We start from the raw sequence: 15,514 nt of genomic DNA on the forward strand, positions 1-15,514 counted from the left end.
TGACAGCTGTCACTTAAGACATTTAAAAAGTCAGCATGTCACCCTAAACTAGATTTTTAAAAGATCTGCATGCATCCTTAATAACTGCTATCCTGGGAATTCTGTGGATTGGTGTAAAATCAGCATACAGAATCATTTTACTGTGATTTTATTCAGACAACAGCTACAACTTCAAACCTGCATCTTAAGAGGGAAGGCCAAATTTTTCTAAGTCCATCTGGTTTGGTGTGTCTTAACCTTTTGGCCCCAAATCTCTCCGCACCGCAAACCAGATTCGAAGGTCAAATGTACCTTAAAGCAGAAAGTCATTATTTTGCTAGCCAGACTGTTTCCCCTGAAGAGCGTCTGCATGGAATCAGCCAGCTCCACTTCTTTAGAAAACATGTTCCAGAGCAGTTGGTAAAGCAAATGCCTTGAGTCAAAAAGGGTGACGAGAACACGAGCTAGTTCATCCTTCGGGGGAAAAGAAGAAGAAGAAAACAGAGAGAGTTTTAAATTAGGTTTTGTTCTTGATTTGTTGAATAAGCCACGGTTGGTTGGGTTTGTGCAGCACTCAAAACTACAAGCCAACACAGTTAACAAGACTGGACTTACAATTACAATATACAGGCAGTCCTTGTTTAATGACCATTCACTTAGCAGCCATTTGAAGCTCCAATAGTCCTCCCCAAAGCTACTTATTACCTGTTTTTGAAGTTCTGATGGCCAGGCACACACACTCTGCAGTCAGAGGATTCCCATTTGGGGTGCTTGGCAACCAGCTTGCATTTATGGCCATTTTCAGTATCCTGCAGTCACCCAAAGGTGCTTTTTCAGGAGGCACCTGGACTTTCTTATTTTTTCTTTGAAGACGTTTTACTTCTCATCCAAGAAGCTTCTTCAGTTCTGAGCTAAAGAAGCTTCTTAGAGGAAAAGCGAAATGTCTTCAAAGAAAAAAAACCTTTGGGACAACTATGACCTGGATGACTGAGAATCTCCATAGACATTTATTTTTCTTATATGTATCCGTGTATTAATAACTATGTTTTTACTTATACCTATTATTCTGTAAGCAATTGACAAAAATAAATAAATAAATGAAACCATTCTGCAGTCACATGACCACGATTTTCAGCCTTTTTTTTGCATGTTTCCAGCATTTAATTCTGCTTTTCGGCAGAAAAAAGCTGTTGGGAAAATGGGTTCACTTGATGACTGAGATGTTTGCTTATCAACTGTGGAGTTCACTTAATAACCGCCACAAAAAAATAAAATAAAATCGGAGGCAGTTATGCAGTGAACCAATTAACAAATGTCACAAGTGACAAGTTACAGCCATAATTCCAGGGTCAATTACAGTTGTAAATCAACGACTACTCTAATGAAAAAGTGTATAACTCATTTCAGAATGAGCTCAAATATATCCAATATATCCAGGTCAAGTTCCTTTTAAACTGCTTCTTAAAATAAGACCTTGCAGATATTCCTTTTATTAAGTTGTTGAGAAAGAAAAAAAACGTCATTGGAGTGTAGACCTCCTAAAGCAGGGGTGTCGAACTCAATGCCCGCAGGCTGGATCCAGTCCGTAGGGTGCTTAGATCTGGCCCATGGGGCCGGCCTGGAAACAGAAAAGGACCGGCCTGCGGTGCCTCTGCTAGCGAAAATGGAGCTGGGGGGAGGGCACAGGCTCTGTTTTTGCTGGCAGAGGGCTGCAGGAGCTGTCCAGGCCAAAAACGGATCTGGGGAGGGCATGTTGCCCCCCCCACCCCCGAGCTCCCTTTTTGCTGGCAGAGAACTATCAAAACAAACTAAAAACAAAACGAGAAATGTTTCCCCTTTTGCATTTGAGCATGCAAGAAGGGAAAGGAAAGGAGAAAGGGAAAGAGGAAAGCCAAAGAAAAAGGAAAGAGAAGAGAAGAAGAAGAAGAAGAAGAAGAAGAAGAAGAAGAAGAAGAAGAAGAAGAAGAAGAAGAAGAAGAAGAAGAAGAAGAAGAAGAAGAAGAAGAAGAAGAAGAAGAAGAAGAAGAAGAAGAAGAAGAAGAAGAAGAAGAAAAAGAAGAAGGGAAAATGAAGAGGGAAGGAAAAAGAAGGAAAAAGAAGGAAGGAAGGAAGGAAGGAAGGAAGGAAGGAAGGAAGGAAGGAAGGAAGGAAGGAAGGAAGGAAGGAAGGAAGGAAGGAAGGAAGGAAGGAAGATTATAATGAGAGTGAAGAAAGGTCTCAGGGAAGTCCTGCTTTAGCACTTGGCCACAAATGCCCCCGACACAAGTTCTATGTCATGCCCACCTGGCCCTCTGAGGTCAAACACAGCCCTGATGTGGCCCTCAATGAAATCGAGTTTGATACCCCTGTCCTAAAGGAAACCAGTAGATTGTGATCTCCCTTTTGTCTGTCCTCATTGTATATACCCCAACTGTAACTCAAATTTAGCATTCACCAATGTAAAGGCATATAGGAGCAACCCACAGTGAGATTCATCTTACCCATTGGGAACAAGGCACCACGTTTGCCAAGGCCATGGCAATGGGCAATTCTCCCTGGTCACCCATCATGGTGACCAACTCCACCAATCTCTCAAACCGATCCGCCAGCACAGTTTCCGCCAGGGTGTCGAACTCAGTGCCCTGTTGCAGAATTTTGGTGAGGACCTCCATGAACGTAGCTCTTGTCTGGAGATCTTTGTGATATCCTAACCCTACCAACCAACAACAAAAAGATAAGAGTTTGGGTATCGTTTTGCACTTCCAATGTCCACAAAGTAAAGGAGAAACTCATCCGTTTTTACCTATAGAGTGCATAAGGCCGCTATCCACGTTTGCATTGAGCAAGTTTGACATAGCCAGAACGGTGCAGTGCCGCAAGGAAGCCAACCTTCGAGACATCCCACGTTTCCGCCCGCCTGTTTGGGCACTCTCATCTTCCACTTCACTGCAGTCATTAAGGAGGTTCATAAACAGGGTGAAGTACCTAAATGTATATTAAAAAAAGGTTTGCATCTCTCCAGGAAGATCTTCTTATAATCAATAAAAGTGGTCACCTCAAACATTTTATCTGCAAAATAATTTTATCTGCAAAATAGATGCCTTTCTTCATGACATATTCAGTGTTCAGGCATACATTCTTCCCAAGTTCATTTGCAGGATATCTGCTCTTACAGTGGATATAAAAAGTCTATATTTTTATTGTTGTTTTTCTTATTCTTCAGTTCTTCTTGGATGAGAAGTGAAATTTTTTCAAAGAAAACACCAAAAAAGTCCAGGTGCCTTTTGGAAAAGGACCTTTGGGATAACCATGACCTGATTGAGAATCTTCACAGTCATTACAGTTTGTTTTTCAACTGAATTGCGGAGTTTATATCTTATATTAGAGGTAGAAAACATTCTGAAGTGATTTATCTTAGTCTAATCTTGTTACATCTCAAAAACTTGGCATTTTAACAGGGGTGTTTAGACCATATAGCCACTGTATACATTCATGCCCAGACAATGCTTATTGACCAAGTAGAATAGAAGTTTGGCTATTTCAATTATCAAGTGCTAAAAAATAGGCCTTTACTTGAGAAATAACTGGGATTTAGCTTCCATCAATTCAACTCCATCTCCTTCTTCTGGTTGAAGTGGAAGCCCGGCCAGAAGAGAGACAACAGCTTCCATGCTTGCCTGGTCCAAGTCTCTGAACAGTAAAACAATGAATGGAATGAATCAATGAAAAGTGCATTTTTCACATGATTTTCACATGGGAAGCATGGGGTCTAAAGCAACCAAGAGTCTTAAGCCTGCTCATCTTGAGCTGAGAAGTAGGGGCCTGATTAAAGTCACACTGGACTTTCCATAGCTAGGGGTGGACTTGAACTTGAGTTTCTTCTTTTCTAAACCAGCACTTTCATCACTACCCAGCTTCTGGGTGACAGGAAGGAGCTGACCCAAAGTTGCCATGGATTCCATGCCTAAGAGAGGATTAGAGCCTGGGTCTTCCCAGGTCCAACACTTGGACCTCTGTATCACACTGGTTCTTGAGAGAGAAGTGATGGCCTGAAGCAACACCTCCCCACCTTTCCAGGAAGATCTTGTAGATGGGGAGGACTAGAACCAGGGCCTCCCCACTTCTATTCCTGCACTTAATTAGCAGTATATCAGACTGTCTCTTGGTCTGGGAATGATGAGTCCACAATGACCCATGGAGCTTCTGTGGCTGAAGGTGGATTAAAATCAGACTCTTCCACTTCTAGTCCAAATATACCAGACTGATTCTTGTAAACATAAACACAATGAACTCAATGTGCAGTTGCTGAAATTTCTTTTCTATTCCCTCCACCATTCATTAATTAATTCATTCATTCATAGCATTCAACCTCAAGCCAATGAATTCCATCTGTTATTAATCAACCACTCTATAAATTATTTTTAACAACCTGTTGCATAATCAGTGTATTCTTTTTACCTTGTCAGACATTTCACATCCTCATCTGTAGCCTGGTTGGATGTTCCCATAACCCAGTCTGTCAAATATTCCACCATCTTGTTCCTGGAGTTCAGAATTAGAGAACAAAATGTATAGAAACAACATCTGACAAAATCCAAATGAAAGAGACTATGTGGAACATTTTCCAAATGCTAGATAAAATGCTATCTTGGAAATCTTATATTGAGCCCTCCCTCACCACAGAATCAATACAATTACCGTATTTGCCGGCGTATAAGACGACTTTTTTGCCCTGAAAAAGATGCCTCCAATTGGGGGGGTCGTCTTATATGCCGGGTCGTCTTATACGCCGGAAAATAGTAATTGGGAAGCACTGCGGCTGCCCGCGGCTGAGGCACTTTTGCGCACCGTGGAAGCGAATCCCGTGAAGCCGAAGGAGCAGCCAGCCTTCTCCCAGCTCCCAAGGAAGCGAGGCTCGCACCGCCCGAGCTCCGCTGAGGTATCCGGCTGGGGCTGTCAGGAGTTGTTACCGCTGGCGCGGCTCGCGCGGCTCCAGTCCAGCGTTGCCTCGGGAAGGGAAAGGCAAAACCAGGAGCCACTGCTGCCATTGCAAAGCGCCGCCACGGCTCTTCCTTTTTGCCTTTCCCTTCCCGAGAAACGCGGACTGGAGCCGCAGCGAGCCGTGCCAGCGGTAACAACTCCTGACAGCCCCAGCCGGATACCTCAGCAGAGCCCGGTGGTGCGAGCCTCGTTCTGGGAGCTGGAAGAAGGCTGGCTGCTCCTTTCGCTCACGGATCGTTCCACGGTAGACAAAAGTGCCTCAAAAAAAAAAAAAAGTGCAAAAGTGGAAGGCGTGCGGAAGAGGGCGAGTATATAACAAACTATATTTTGAGTGGAAATGTTGGGGGGTCGTCTTATACGCCGGGTCGTCTTATACACCGGCATATACGGTACATTCTTTTCTCTTACAGCAACCATGCCTATTTTCTGCCACTAGCTAAATAAGGTATTAGTAGCTATCACATCATAAAACAGCCAGGCAGCATTAGCTAACCAACTTTGGCTAACATGAAAAAGTTGAGGTGGTTTGCGACTGGCTAGTACATAGATGGCATCCACTAGAAAATCTTATAGATCTCTTGAGTATGGGAAACTGAAGTAAAAAGTTTGTGAAAATATTAGAACTTGAGTTTAATCTGGAGGAGATTTTATTTTTATTTATTAAAATATGTTTTTAATTGTTACTTCTGGGACTTATGCTCCTCTTTCTCTTAAATTCCAAGAATTCTGTTGTTTTCACTTTCTCCTCTCTCCTAAATTTATTTACTATCTGCCCACTAAATTTGTTTGCATGCCCTCACCATTCCTATTCCAAAACCAAACCTTGTAGGGTCCACTTCAATGCTAATAGGCTGCCATTTTGAAGATGTAATCATAGTTCTTAATAAAGGCTCCAAAAGTTTCAAACAAATCTCACCTGAATTTCATTTCTTGGCAGAAGGACAGATCATCTCGCCTCTCCATCATTACCTTCACAAGTTGGCAGAGTTTGGTTTTGATCTGAATTGCATGCACCAGATTCCCGAGGACACGCACGTACCTGTCAGGTGATATGAGATAAGGCCTCTCAATTAATGAAACTTCCGACAACTGCCAACATCCTCTGAGCATCTCCTCCAAAGCCATCACAGGCCAAAACTGGATTTTCCCTAATAAATCAGCATTCCCATACTGGTACCTGGGTTGGACTATACTATTGTGGGGGAATCTGATGTTGGGTTGCAGGAAGGAGGGGGTCTTTCCCCAAAAACGTAAAAAAAAAAAAATCAGCCTTGAGTTCCTGGTATGCAGAAGGAAGTCAGAAGGGATAGGTTTTATCTGATAGTTATGCAGATTGTGCTTTAGTCTGGCAAGATTCCTGTCTATGGGTGAACAGCAATAAAGAAACTACTCGGAGTAATTAATTGTGTCATTCTTGGTTCCTTGTGCTGATAGCTATCTGGGGATTATAAAGGTTGAACTTCAACCTATCCATAGGACATCCAGTTTCAAGGCATGGATAGATTTTATCTGTTGAACCAAGCCATCATAACATATATGAATGAAAATATATGAATGGTACAGCACAAAAAACAAACAAACAAAAGCTTTCAATGGATCCTCTTATCCATGAAATAACAATGGTATCTTTGGAGGTGGTTCAGCTTTGACAGCCCATGAATTAACAGTTAAAAAAAAAAAGAAATGGTTGCATATTAGAAAGGATTGCTGAAAAAATTTCAAGAAGTTTTTAGGATTTTAATTTTTAGGAGTTTCCTTTCCTCCCAGTTGTTCTTTTCTATTGTAAAGCCTTTGACAGATTTTTACAAATAGAAATCACACGAGAATAAAGATACAAAAAGGGAAGTAAGATGATAAAAATAAAACATAAATAAAAACCTTATAAAAACATTTAAGGACTTTTTTTTTATAATGGTTATGATTTTTCAAACATGTACATTAAGCACAGAAAATACCTTTGTTTTGTTTCTCAATCTGGAGGAGTTTCACAAGAGAGATTCAGGGAAACATAGGTAGTCTATTGGTTATAAGTTACCTATTCTTTCTCTTAGATAGGTTGCCTATTCTTTTTATACGGTCTCCTAAATATGAATCAGAGGCTGAAAGGCATGATTCAACCAGCTGTGATTCTTAGGAGCTGGTAGGAGGTCAACTCCCTGAAGCAGACCAAGGAGATTATGACCAGGAGAATATGAGATCAGATTCTGGAAGGGATACTAGGTCTAGGACAAGTGGTCACTCTGAAGGACAGAATGAAGGATCATTTATTTGGGAAGCAATGAGAATGCCTCTTATTAATTCATGCCCACAACCGAGCCTTGTTAGGAGCAGCTACCAGCACATTACTCTCTGTTAGACTGGTGTTCTAGGGCAGTGGCCCCCAACCTTTTGGGCACCAGGACTGGTTCCATGGAGACAAGTTTTTCTGCAGATCAGAGGGAGCGTGGTTGCATGTGCTGCCTCCATCCCATGGATGGGGCTTCGCTTATTCGTGCAGCCCAGTTTCTGGCATGCTGCGGCCCAGTACCAGTCCATGGATTGGGGATCCCTGTTCTAAGAGACCAGTTAGTGGACCTCCCTGTTGTTTTGAACCCTACATGGACAGACTAGTCTTATTACTCTACTGCTGCTTCATCCCTCTTCCGAGACTCATGTGATCTTAGTTACTTACTTTCTGGATCTGCCATATGTCTCTTTTGGCTATGACTTTGGGTAGACTCTGCAGGCTCTGAATGCCTGAACTCTCAGCTTCAATCTCCACTGGCACTACCAGCATTGCGCCCAGGGTATCAGGCAAGATCTATGATACCAGGAGCCATGGTGGCACAGTGGTTAGAATGCAGTATTGCAGGCTAACTCTGTCCATAGCCAGGAGTTCGATCTTGACCAGCTCAAGGTTGTGTCAGCCTTCCACTCTTCTAAGGTCAGTAAAATGAGGACTCAGAATTTTGGGGAACATACGATGACTTTGTAAGCTGCCTAGACAGTGCTATAAAACACTATATATAGTGGCATCTGCTATTGCTATCTTGCCTTCCTGGTATTTTTTCTGGAACTTGGGTGCAACTGCTCAGCCAAGCGCTCTACTTGCCCTTTTGTTATCTAAATTACAGTCCCATCATTCAACAAAATTCAGCTTGCTTCTGCGTGATTGTTGGGTCTAAAAGCAGACACCCTCGCTCTGCAATAAACACACAGGCCACAGGGGAGAATCAGAGGAGTGAACTGACTTGCCTAACTAGATTCAGCATCATGGTCTCAATCCTGGCTTGCCCAAGGTGTTCTGAGCTGCCTTCAGTGTGGTTATCAAGCAGGTTCTTCATGATCGCGATGGTCTGCTCCACAAACTGCGTATTGGTGTCATTTAACAAGACCTGCGCAGGAGCAAAACATGCTGTTGGTTATAAATTTTCACCATATTTCCTTTTGAAATTCTTCTAATTTTCTGCTTTGTGTGTCAGCAATTTTTTCAGACCCTTGAGAAATTTCTGATAGCCCACCTGTGCTGTCAAATCCCATCTGAGAACATAGTTATTTTGCAAGATTTGGGTATCCCATAATATCTCAATGGTTAACATATGCTAACTATAATATATACTATAACTTCTGCTGTAACTTTTTAAGTAGTATTTCAAGGAGCTATGACATCATCTAACCATAATAAAGGCATCATATTTACACTTCTTTTGATAGAAAAAAGATAAAGTGATTGATGTCTATGGAAATTTTCAATCATCCAGATCATGGTTGTCCCAAAGGTGCTTTTTCCAAAGGCAAATGGATTTTGTTTTTCCTTGAAGAAAACTGAAGAAGCTTCTTGGATTACAAGCAAAACGTCTTCAAGGAAAAGCAAAGGTCAGTTGCCTTTTGAGAAAGCATCAACAGGACCAAATGACTGATAGTATCTTAATAAAGAAAGGCAAAGCAAAAACATCTAGATATTGAGGATGGAAAACCAGCTAGTACTTCTACAAAGTTCTGCTGACAACAAATTACTCCCCAATATTAATTTCCTATGTAGAAATCTCCAGAATCAGCCAACTACCTAATCAACCAACCAATGAATGAATCAATCAGGGCGTCTGTCAATTAAACAAACTGAGTCCAAGAGCAAAAGATGGCTTATACGGACATCCAGCCAGTTACCATGGCTGAAGGTAGATCTGACTCTTGAGTTATTTTGTTTCTGAGTAATACCCTTATCCCAATCATCAATCTGATTTGTCTTCTAAATACAGGAATGTGGTAGAAAGGAGGAATCCTTCACTTGGGTAGTCCTGCACTTACAACCACAATTGAGCCCAAAATTCCATTGCTATGCAAGGCAATTGTTGAGTTTTGGCCCAGTTTACAACTTTCCTTGCCACGGCTGCTAAGTGAATTAAATGAAACTGAACATTTACCTGCCCTTGCGAGTCGAAGAACTTGCTGATGATGTTCTTTAATTTGTTGAAAAGCATTGGATAAAGGGCGGGGCTCAGCTCCAGGCCTATGAGGTCCTTAATGTTAGTTCGTATCTGCAGACCCACTTTCTCGTGGGTACAGACCATCAGGGACAACAAGCGGTCCATGAACTTGCTCACAGGAGTCTCGGTGTTGCCGTCAGTCGACAGCATGGAGATCATGGAGCCTTTCCTCTCGCTCACGGGGCCCATGGGGGGACTATAGGATGGAAAGGGTGTATTGCCGCGATACTGCAAGCACACTCCACCAAGGGCGCACAGAAAGCCGGTCATGTTGATCCACTCTTGCAAAGAGTCTGTGTCTGACAGATCAATGGAACCTCCACCACTGACATGGGACATCCGCCTCTTGACTATGGTCTTGTGAAGACTTTCAGCAACCTGCAGAGAGTGACATACAAGAAGGTGGGGTGAGGACAGCGGCCGGAATTCTATAAGTGCAAAAGTGGAAAGATATGTGAATTCTCACAATGGAACTAAGAATGGAAAAAGTGGAGTTGGTGGAGATGGCAAAGCTAACAGTTTTAATTAAAGAGAATTAGCCAGTTTGGTTTCCACTTTGGAAACCACTTCTGGTTTCATGCCACACACACACACAAACTGTGATCTTAGGTGCAGCACAAGCAAACTGTCAACTCATAAAACATTTCTATGCCTGTTTTAGAGTTGCCATGAACAGAAGGGGGAGAAATTTGAAAGAGCAGTGCAGCACTTTGGAACCGAAAGTGTATTCCATTCTTATCTTGCAAAGATTATAACTAAGCTATTGGAATTTCTGCCTGGCAAATCTCTAATTGGAGAACGTGATTGATGACTCTTGGCTATGAACATGATACACGCAGAGGGGTGGGGGGAAACCAGGGTCAAGGGTGACAGTGAATTACGTGTCTCAGAATCGGCTTCATACAGGTCGTGCCGATATGTTCGCTCTTAATAAATCCTTTGAAGTTTTTGAAGCTTAGCTCGAGGCCCATGATTTAATTAGGGCAACTGCCGGAATCCTGACACAAACAACAGCCCACAATGTAATAGCTAAGTCATCAACACCCCAATCAACCAATAAGAAGCCACATCCAATCAGACACCACATAAATACAATGCACAGAATAGTCCAAAGCACACATTCTGGCAGAGAGAAGCTCCCTGAGGATGGGCTCCGGGACAAGTCCGAAAGCTCAGAAGATAAACCTCTGGTCCCGGTGACTGACCCAAATTGGACCCTGCAACATTATCCCGGGATACGTATATTTGTCTCCTTTTGAGCATTAGAAGTTCCACTCAAACAGAAATGAACTTGCTTTCATTTTTCAAATGCAAAATGAAGTGGAATTTTCTGGAGTAGCAACAGAAGATTAAGGATAAGTTGGAAATTGTAACCCAACATTCCTAGAGGTGATGTTCCTCTAAGAGCCTTGGTCTTACCTGGCCATCTTCCATCTTAGTCTTTGGATAGTTGAGGATCAATTTTGTAGCCGCCTCCCATTTAAAATGTGTATCTTCCCAAGCCTACAACAAATCAGAAAAGATATTGGTTGATCACACAGCATAAACAACAGTTGGTGACTGCTAAAACTAACTTTTTTTCTAAGAAAAGGAAAAAGCCTACCTCGGTGTTACCTGCTGTTGGATGTTCAATACGCCTGAGCAGGGCCATCACTCTCTTCTGAAGAGCTGTTCTTCCTACAAAGAGTTGCAGTCAGAAACTGAGAATATTTTCTGTTTTGTTAACAGCAGAATAAAACTCAGTTTTATTAACATCCGAATCTTAAATACCCCCATAATTTTGCTGAGTGACTGGTCATAAGTCAAAAACTATTTATATGACATAAACTCTTGTATTATCGTTGCTGTGGTCACTCAGACCAAGTCCATATTCTGAAAGTGAACTTTTGAGTTTCTAAGGCATCAATGTTACATGGAAACCGAAGCAATAGGCATCAAGATACATGAACCTGTACACACCTATGGCTCCAGTTGCAAAAGATTAAGAATTTAAAGAAGCGCCTGATGTTTATCTATTGAAAATATGGTGAATATACTGAAAAGAAATCTTATGTTTAATAGTTCAGGTTTATGTGTACTGCAATGAGACCTCCTCTTACCTGTAGACATCATATTGCTCACAGAAGCAAACTCCATGAAGGTATTATAGTTGGGCAAGAAGTTGTGAACGGACACTTCATCTACCCCACACCTGATGTCTGCTTCCTCACAGAGATGTCGGAAACAGGACATTGCCACAAGCACTGCCTCAGTGTCGGGGCTCCAGAGAGACATATACAAGGCAACCTCTAACTTGGTTTGGGCTTGGCGACATATTGGTGTCCCACTGCAACCGACAGTGCTTTCCTTTGGAGACAAAACATTGGAAAAGCGGTGGTCGTTTTTCATATACAGTATTTCAAGCCTAATATATGTTCAGTGAATCCTCAATTTGCAACAATTATTTTAGCTAACATCCAGTGTTATAATGGCAAGTTACAATGGAAAAAGTAACTTACAACTTATGACCATCACAGCATCCTCATGTCACATGATCAACATGTGGACACTTGTCAACCAATAGGTATTTATGAAGGCTGCAGCATCCCAAGGTCATGTGTTTGCCATTGGGGGGGTGATTCACTTAACAACCATATTGATTTACTTAACAACTGCAGAAACCTGCTTAACAACCATGACCAAAAAGATCATTAAATTGAGCGTGACTGACTTAACAACCATCTTGCTTACCAACAGAAATTCTGATTCTGGTCATAAGTCAAGGATTACCATTTTCTAGCACTTTAGATACTGAATAGTCCTGGAGTTCCCATCCAAAATAGGTTTTTATGACAAATTTGCAAGACCAAAAGGAAGTTTCTTTAACGGAAGAGACCATTATGCCACCAAGAAGCAAACTAGTGGTTTTTTTTTTCCTTTGGATAATTCCCCATTCACCTGCTTGGGTGTCTACAGAGGTTGGGATTGCATAGCAGGCTTAGTTAAACGTTAAGAGTTTGGAGGAGACCACTCCTTGGGAATTTCATGTCTATACAGGTAGTCCTCAACTTACAAGCATAACTGAACCCCAAATTTCTGTTACTAAGTGATACAGTTCTTAAGTGAGTTTTGTCCCATCTTACGACTAATGGTGCCATAGCTGTTAAGTGAATCACTGCAGCTGTTAAGTTAGTAACATGATGAAGTGAATCTGGTTTCCCCCTCCCTGTATAGTTTATTGAACATGCTACCAATATTGGGTTCACTCAAAAAAACATCACACAGAAAAAAATCCAGACCGAGCAGGAAGATTTTTATATTGTAACCATAATCTTAAAAATCACAGGGTGTGTGAGACAAATCCAGCCAGGCATATGATTCAAGGTGACATTTTTCATCACACATCACATAGCCAGTTACTGGTGACACTAAAGACTGCTGCTTCCCTACTCAGCAGCCTCTGAAAGGACAGGAAGTATTTCTGTAGCAAGACCAAAGGTCAGAAAATAGAATTAAAGCATAGAGTTACAACACTGCACTTACAGATATCAGACCATTCCCTGTAACACTAAAAGTCACCTACCCTTTAGAAATTTAAATTAAATCAAACTACATTGGCCAACAATTCAGAAGACGTGTTTTTTTTTTCCATACAAGATTTCACGAGGCTGCTGAGAAGCAATCTCTTGGGTGGAGGAAGAAGGGATCAAGTCAAAGAAGATTGCCAGGTCCTAAACGGGCATAATCTGAGTAGATGGACATGCAGGCAGAAAAAGAAAACTCAGGCACAAAAAGCTAAGTGACTATTAGGCTTGTAACACCACATACAGGTTAGTCCTCGACTTACAACAGTTTGCTTAGTGACCATTCAAGGTTACATCGGCACTGAAAAAAGTGACTTATGACCATTTTTCACATTTATGATCATTGCCAACATCCCCATGGGCGCATGATCAAAATTCAGACACTTGGCAACTGATTCATATTTACGACATTTGCCGTGTCCGGGGGGCGGGGAATCATGTGATCACCTTTTGTAACTTTCTGATAAGCCAAGTCAATGGGGAAACCAGATTCACTTAACAACCCTGTCACTTACTTAACAACCGCAGTGATTCACAAAACTATGGCAAAAAAGATCGTCAAGGTCTTTCCAGCCACAGTGTTAAGGCAAAATTTACTTGACAACTGTCTCACTTAGCAGCATAAATTTTGGGGCTCTATTGTGGTCGTAAGTCAAGGACTGCTTGTAGCCCAGGCAAGAAATTTTAGGGTTAAATAGCATTCCATGGAGCCCTTTACTCACCATGCAGAAACTCCCTTTGCCCTTCCTGAGCGGAGCTCCCGGGATACAGCGCATCATCTCTTCGTGGTCAAGAGAAATTGGATTAGCTCCACCCCCAGAGACATCACATCCTACCCCATAAAGGAAGAGAAAAGGGCAGGAACTCCTATCTGATTGCTACAAAGAGAAGGAAGAAGAATTTAAGAGTCATCCAACTTTTGAAAGGAGCGAAAAATATCAAAGAAAAATGGGAGGGAAAGAAAGGTGGGTGATGGTCCTACATTTATGAAAGGAGAGAAAACACTTGTAATATGAGTAAAAGCATCATGAACGACACTTGACAAATTGATCTCCCCCTCCCCCTTCTTCACAAAAGAGGAGTCCTCAAATGAGAGGATTGGAAATTTAACACCCACATAAGGGACTCTTTTTCAGGGAACTGGTTCATTTATCTTTTGAGAAAAGCTCATATAGTACTCGCTGTAATTCTATGGTAGTCATTTTATACCATCTGAAACAAATCCCACTGCTAATCCTCTGTGCTTGCATGCAACACACGCAGTCCTCAAGTTACAGCTGTATTTGAGCCCAGAATTACGGTCACAAGTTGTGCTGGTTATCGAGTGGATAACCACGTGACTGTGACTGATTTTATTACCTTTTTTGCAGCAGTTATTAGGTGAATACCACACCTAATTTACCTACACAGAGGAGGCTGAGAAATGCTAACTGATCCAAGATTGAACTTTACCCTCCTAGTAGGGATATGAGCTGTTCAAAGCTGAAATTCTTCCCCATAAAATCAAACTGGTCCCTGATACAATCGGCAAAATGCTTTCTCCCTGGGTGACCGCCAATTCCTAAACCAAGAGCTGTCCTAAAGGTGCTTTTCAAAAGGCAAATGGATTTCCTTATTTTTTTCCTGGAAAACATTTGGTTTCTTATCCAAGATGTTTCTTCCGTTTCTTCTTCTGAACTGAAGAAGCTTCTTGGATAAGAAGCGAAACGTTTTCAAGGAAAAAAATCCAAGAAAGTACAATTGCCTTTTGAAAATCAGCTTTGGGACAACCATGATCCGGATGATTGACAATTTCCACACACAACTAGCCCAAGAGCTGTTCACCTAAAGAATAGTGTATGAAACCCTTACAGAAGTGCTGAATTAAATGCGTAAATGTCCAATAGGATCATACACCAAAAGACACTAATAGACAAATAGTGTGCTTTGATACATGGGATTACTCAAAATTCAAACTCCCCAAGCAGATGTAGAAGAGATAAACAGTAGCAATAATATCTTGAGCAACAAAAGAAATAAAGATTTTAGAAAAGGTTTTCATTTTCTTGCCAAGGAGATAAAATCTAGTTCACAATGTTAAGAAAACTGTTATGGTACATTTTCACTTCCTTTACTGAGCAACAATGTTACAAATAGCTGGAGCTAGTCAAATTTTCTTTCCATGAACTTCTAAGCTTCCAGTAAGTAGACAAACCAGCAACAAGTTCTAACTTCAAGCCTCCCTAAGATTTAGTTTAGTTTACTTTATTGTCATTGCACCTTGTATAATGAAATTAAACAAATAGGTTTTCACTTACTTTGTTTTTCAGAAGAAATTTGTTCCTGCAGATCAAAATTTCTCGCAACCACTTGAGGATTTCTGTGCTGCTGAGAATCTGATTGCTTGTTAGTCTCTTGCATATACAAAACAGCATTTGTGAACTTCAGGAATATGCAAATAAGAAAATAGCCACAATCAGTTATCAATCAGAGCATTCTATAGCATCCAAGGCAACGTTTTAAGGATGTTGTTCACTGCAATAGTCA

The 15,514-nt window shown here is 41.4% G+C and overlaps 1 protein-coding gene across 5 annotated transcripts in view; it reads right to left on the reverse strand.

Moving 5' to 3' along the window:
• Positions 1-15,514, reverse strand: part of NF1 (neurofibromin 1) — a 201,282-nt gene that overhangs the window by 136,252 nt on the left and 49,516 nt on the right. For all 5 annotated transcript variants that reach the window (XM_026680434.2, XM_087957081.1, XM_087957072.1 and 2 more), the window contains exons 16-28: positions 15,286-15,409; positions 13,711-13,866; positions 11,525-11,771; positions 11,029-11,102; positions 10,845-10,928; positions 9,363-9,803; positions 8,194-8,333; positions 5,876-5,998; positions 4,417-4,500; positions 3,532-3,648; positions 2,762-2,943; positions 2,460-2,671; positions 292-453 (exon numbers count right to left, since the gene is read on the reverse strand). In XM_026680434.2, coding sequence (XP_026536219.1) covers positions 292-453; positions 2,460-2,671; positions 2,762-2,943; positions 3,532-3,648; positions 4,417-4,500; positions 5,876-5,998; positions 8,194-8,333; positions 9,363-9,803; positions 10,845-10,928; positions 11,029-11,102; positions 11,525-11,771; positions 13,711-13,866; positions 15,286-15,409 — 2,146 coding nt within the window. The remainder of the gene's footprint in view (positions 1-291; positions 454-2,459; positions 2,672-2,761; positions 2,944-3,531; positions 3,649-4,416; positions 4,501-5,875; positions 5,999-8,193; positions 8,334-9,362; positions 9,804-10,844; positions 10,929-11,028; positions 11,103-11,524; positions 11,772-13,710; positions 13,867-15,285; positions 15,410-15,514) is intronic.

Source organism: Notechis scutatus, chromosome 1, assembly GCF_049901735.1.
Source record: "Notechis scutatus isolate UNSWTSFEM ecotype Mainland chromosome 1, rNotScu1.2, whole genome shotgun sequence".
NCBI lineage: Eukaryota > Metazoa > Chordata > Lepidosauria > Squamata > Elapidae > Notechis > Notechis scutatus.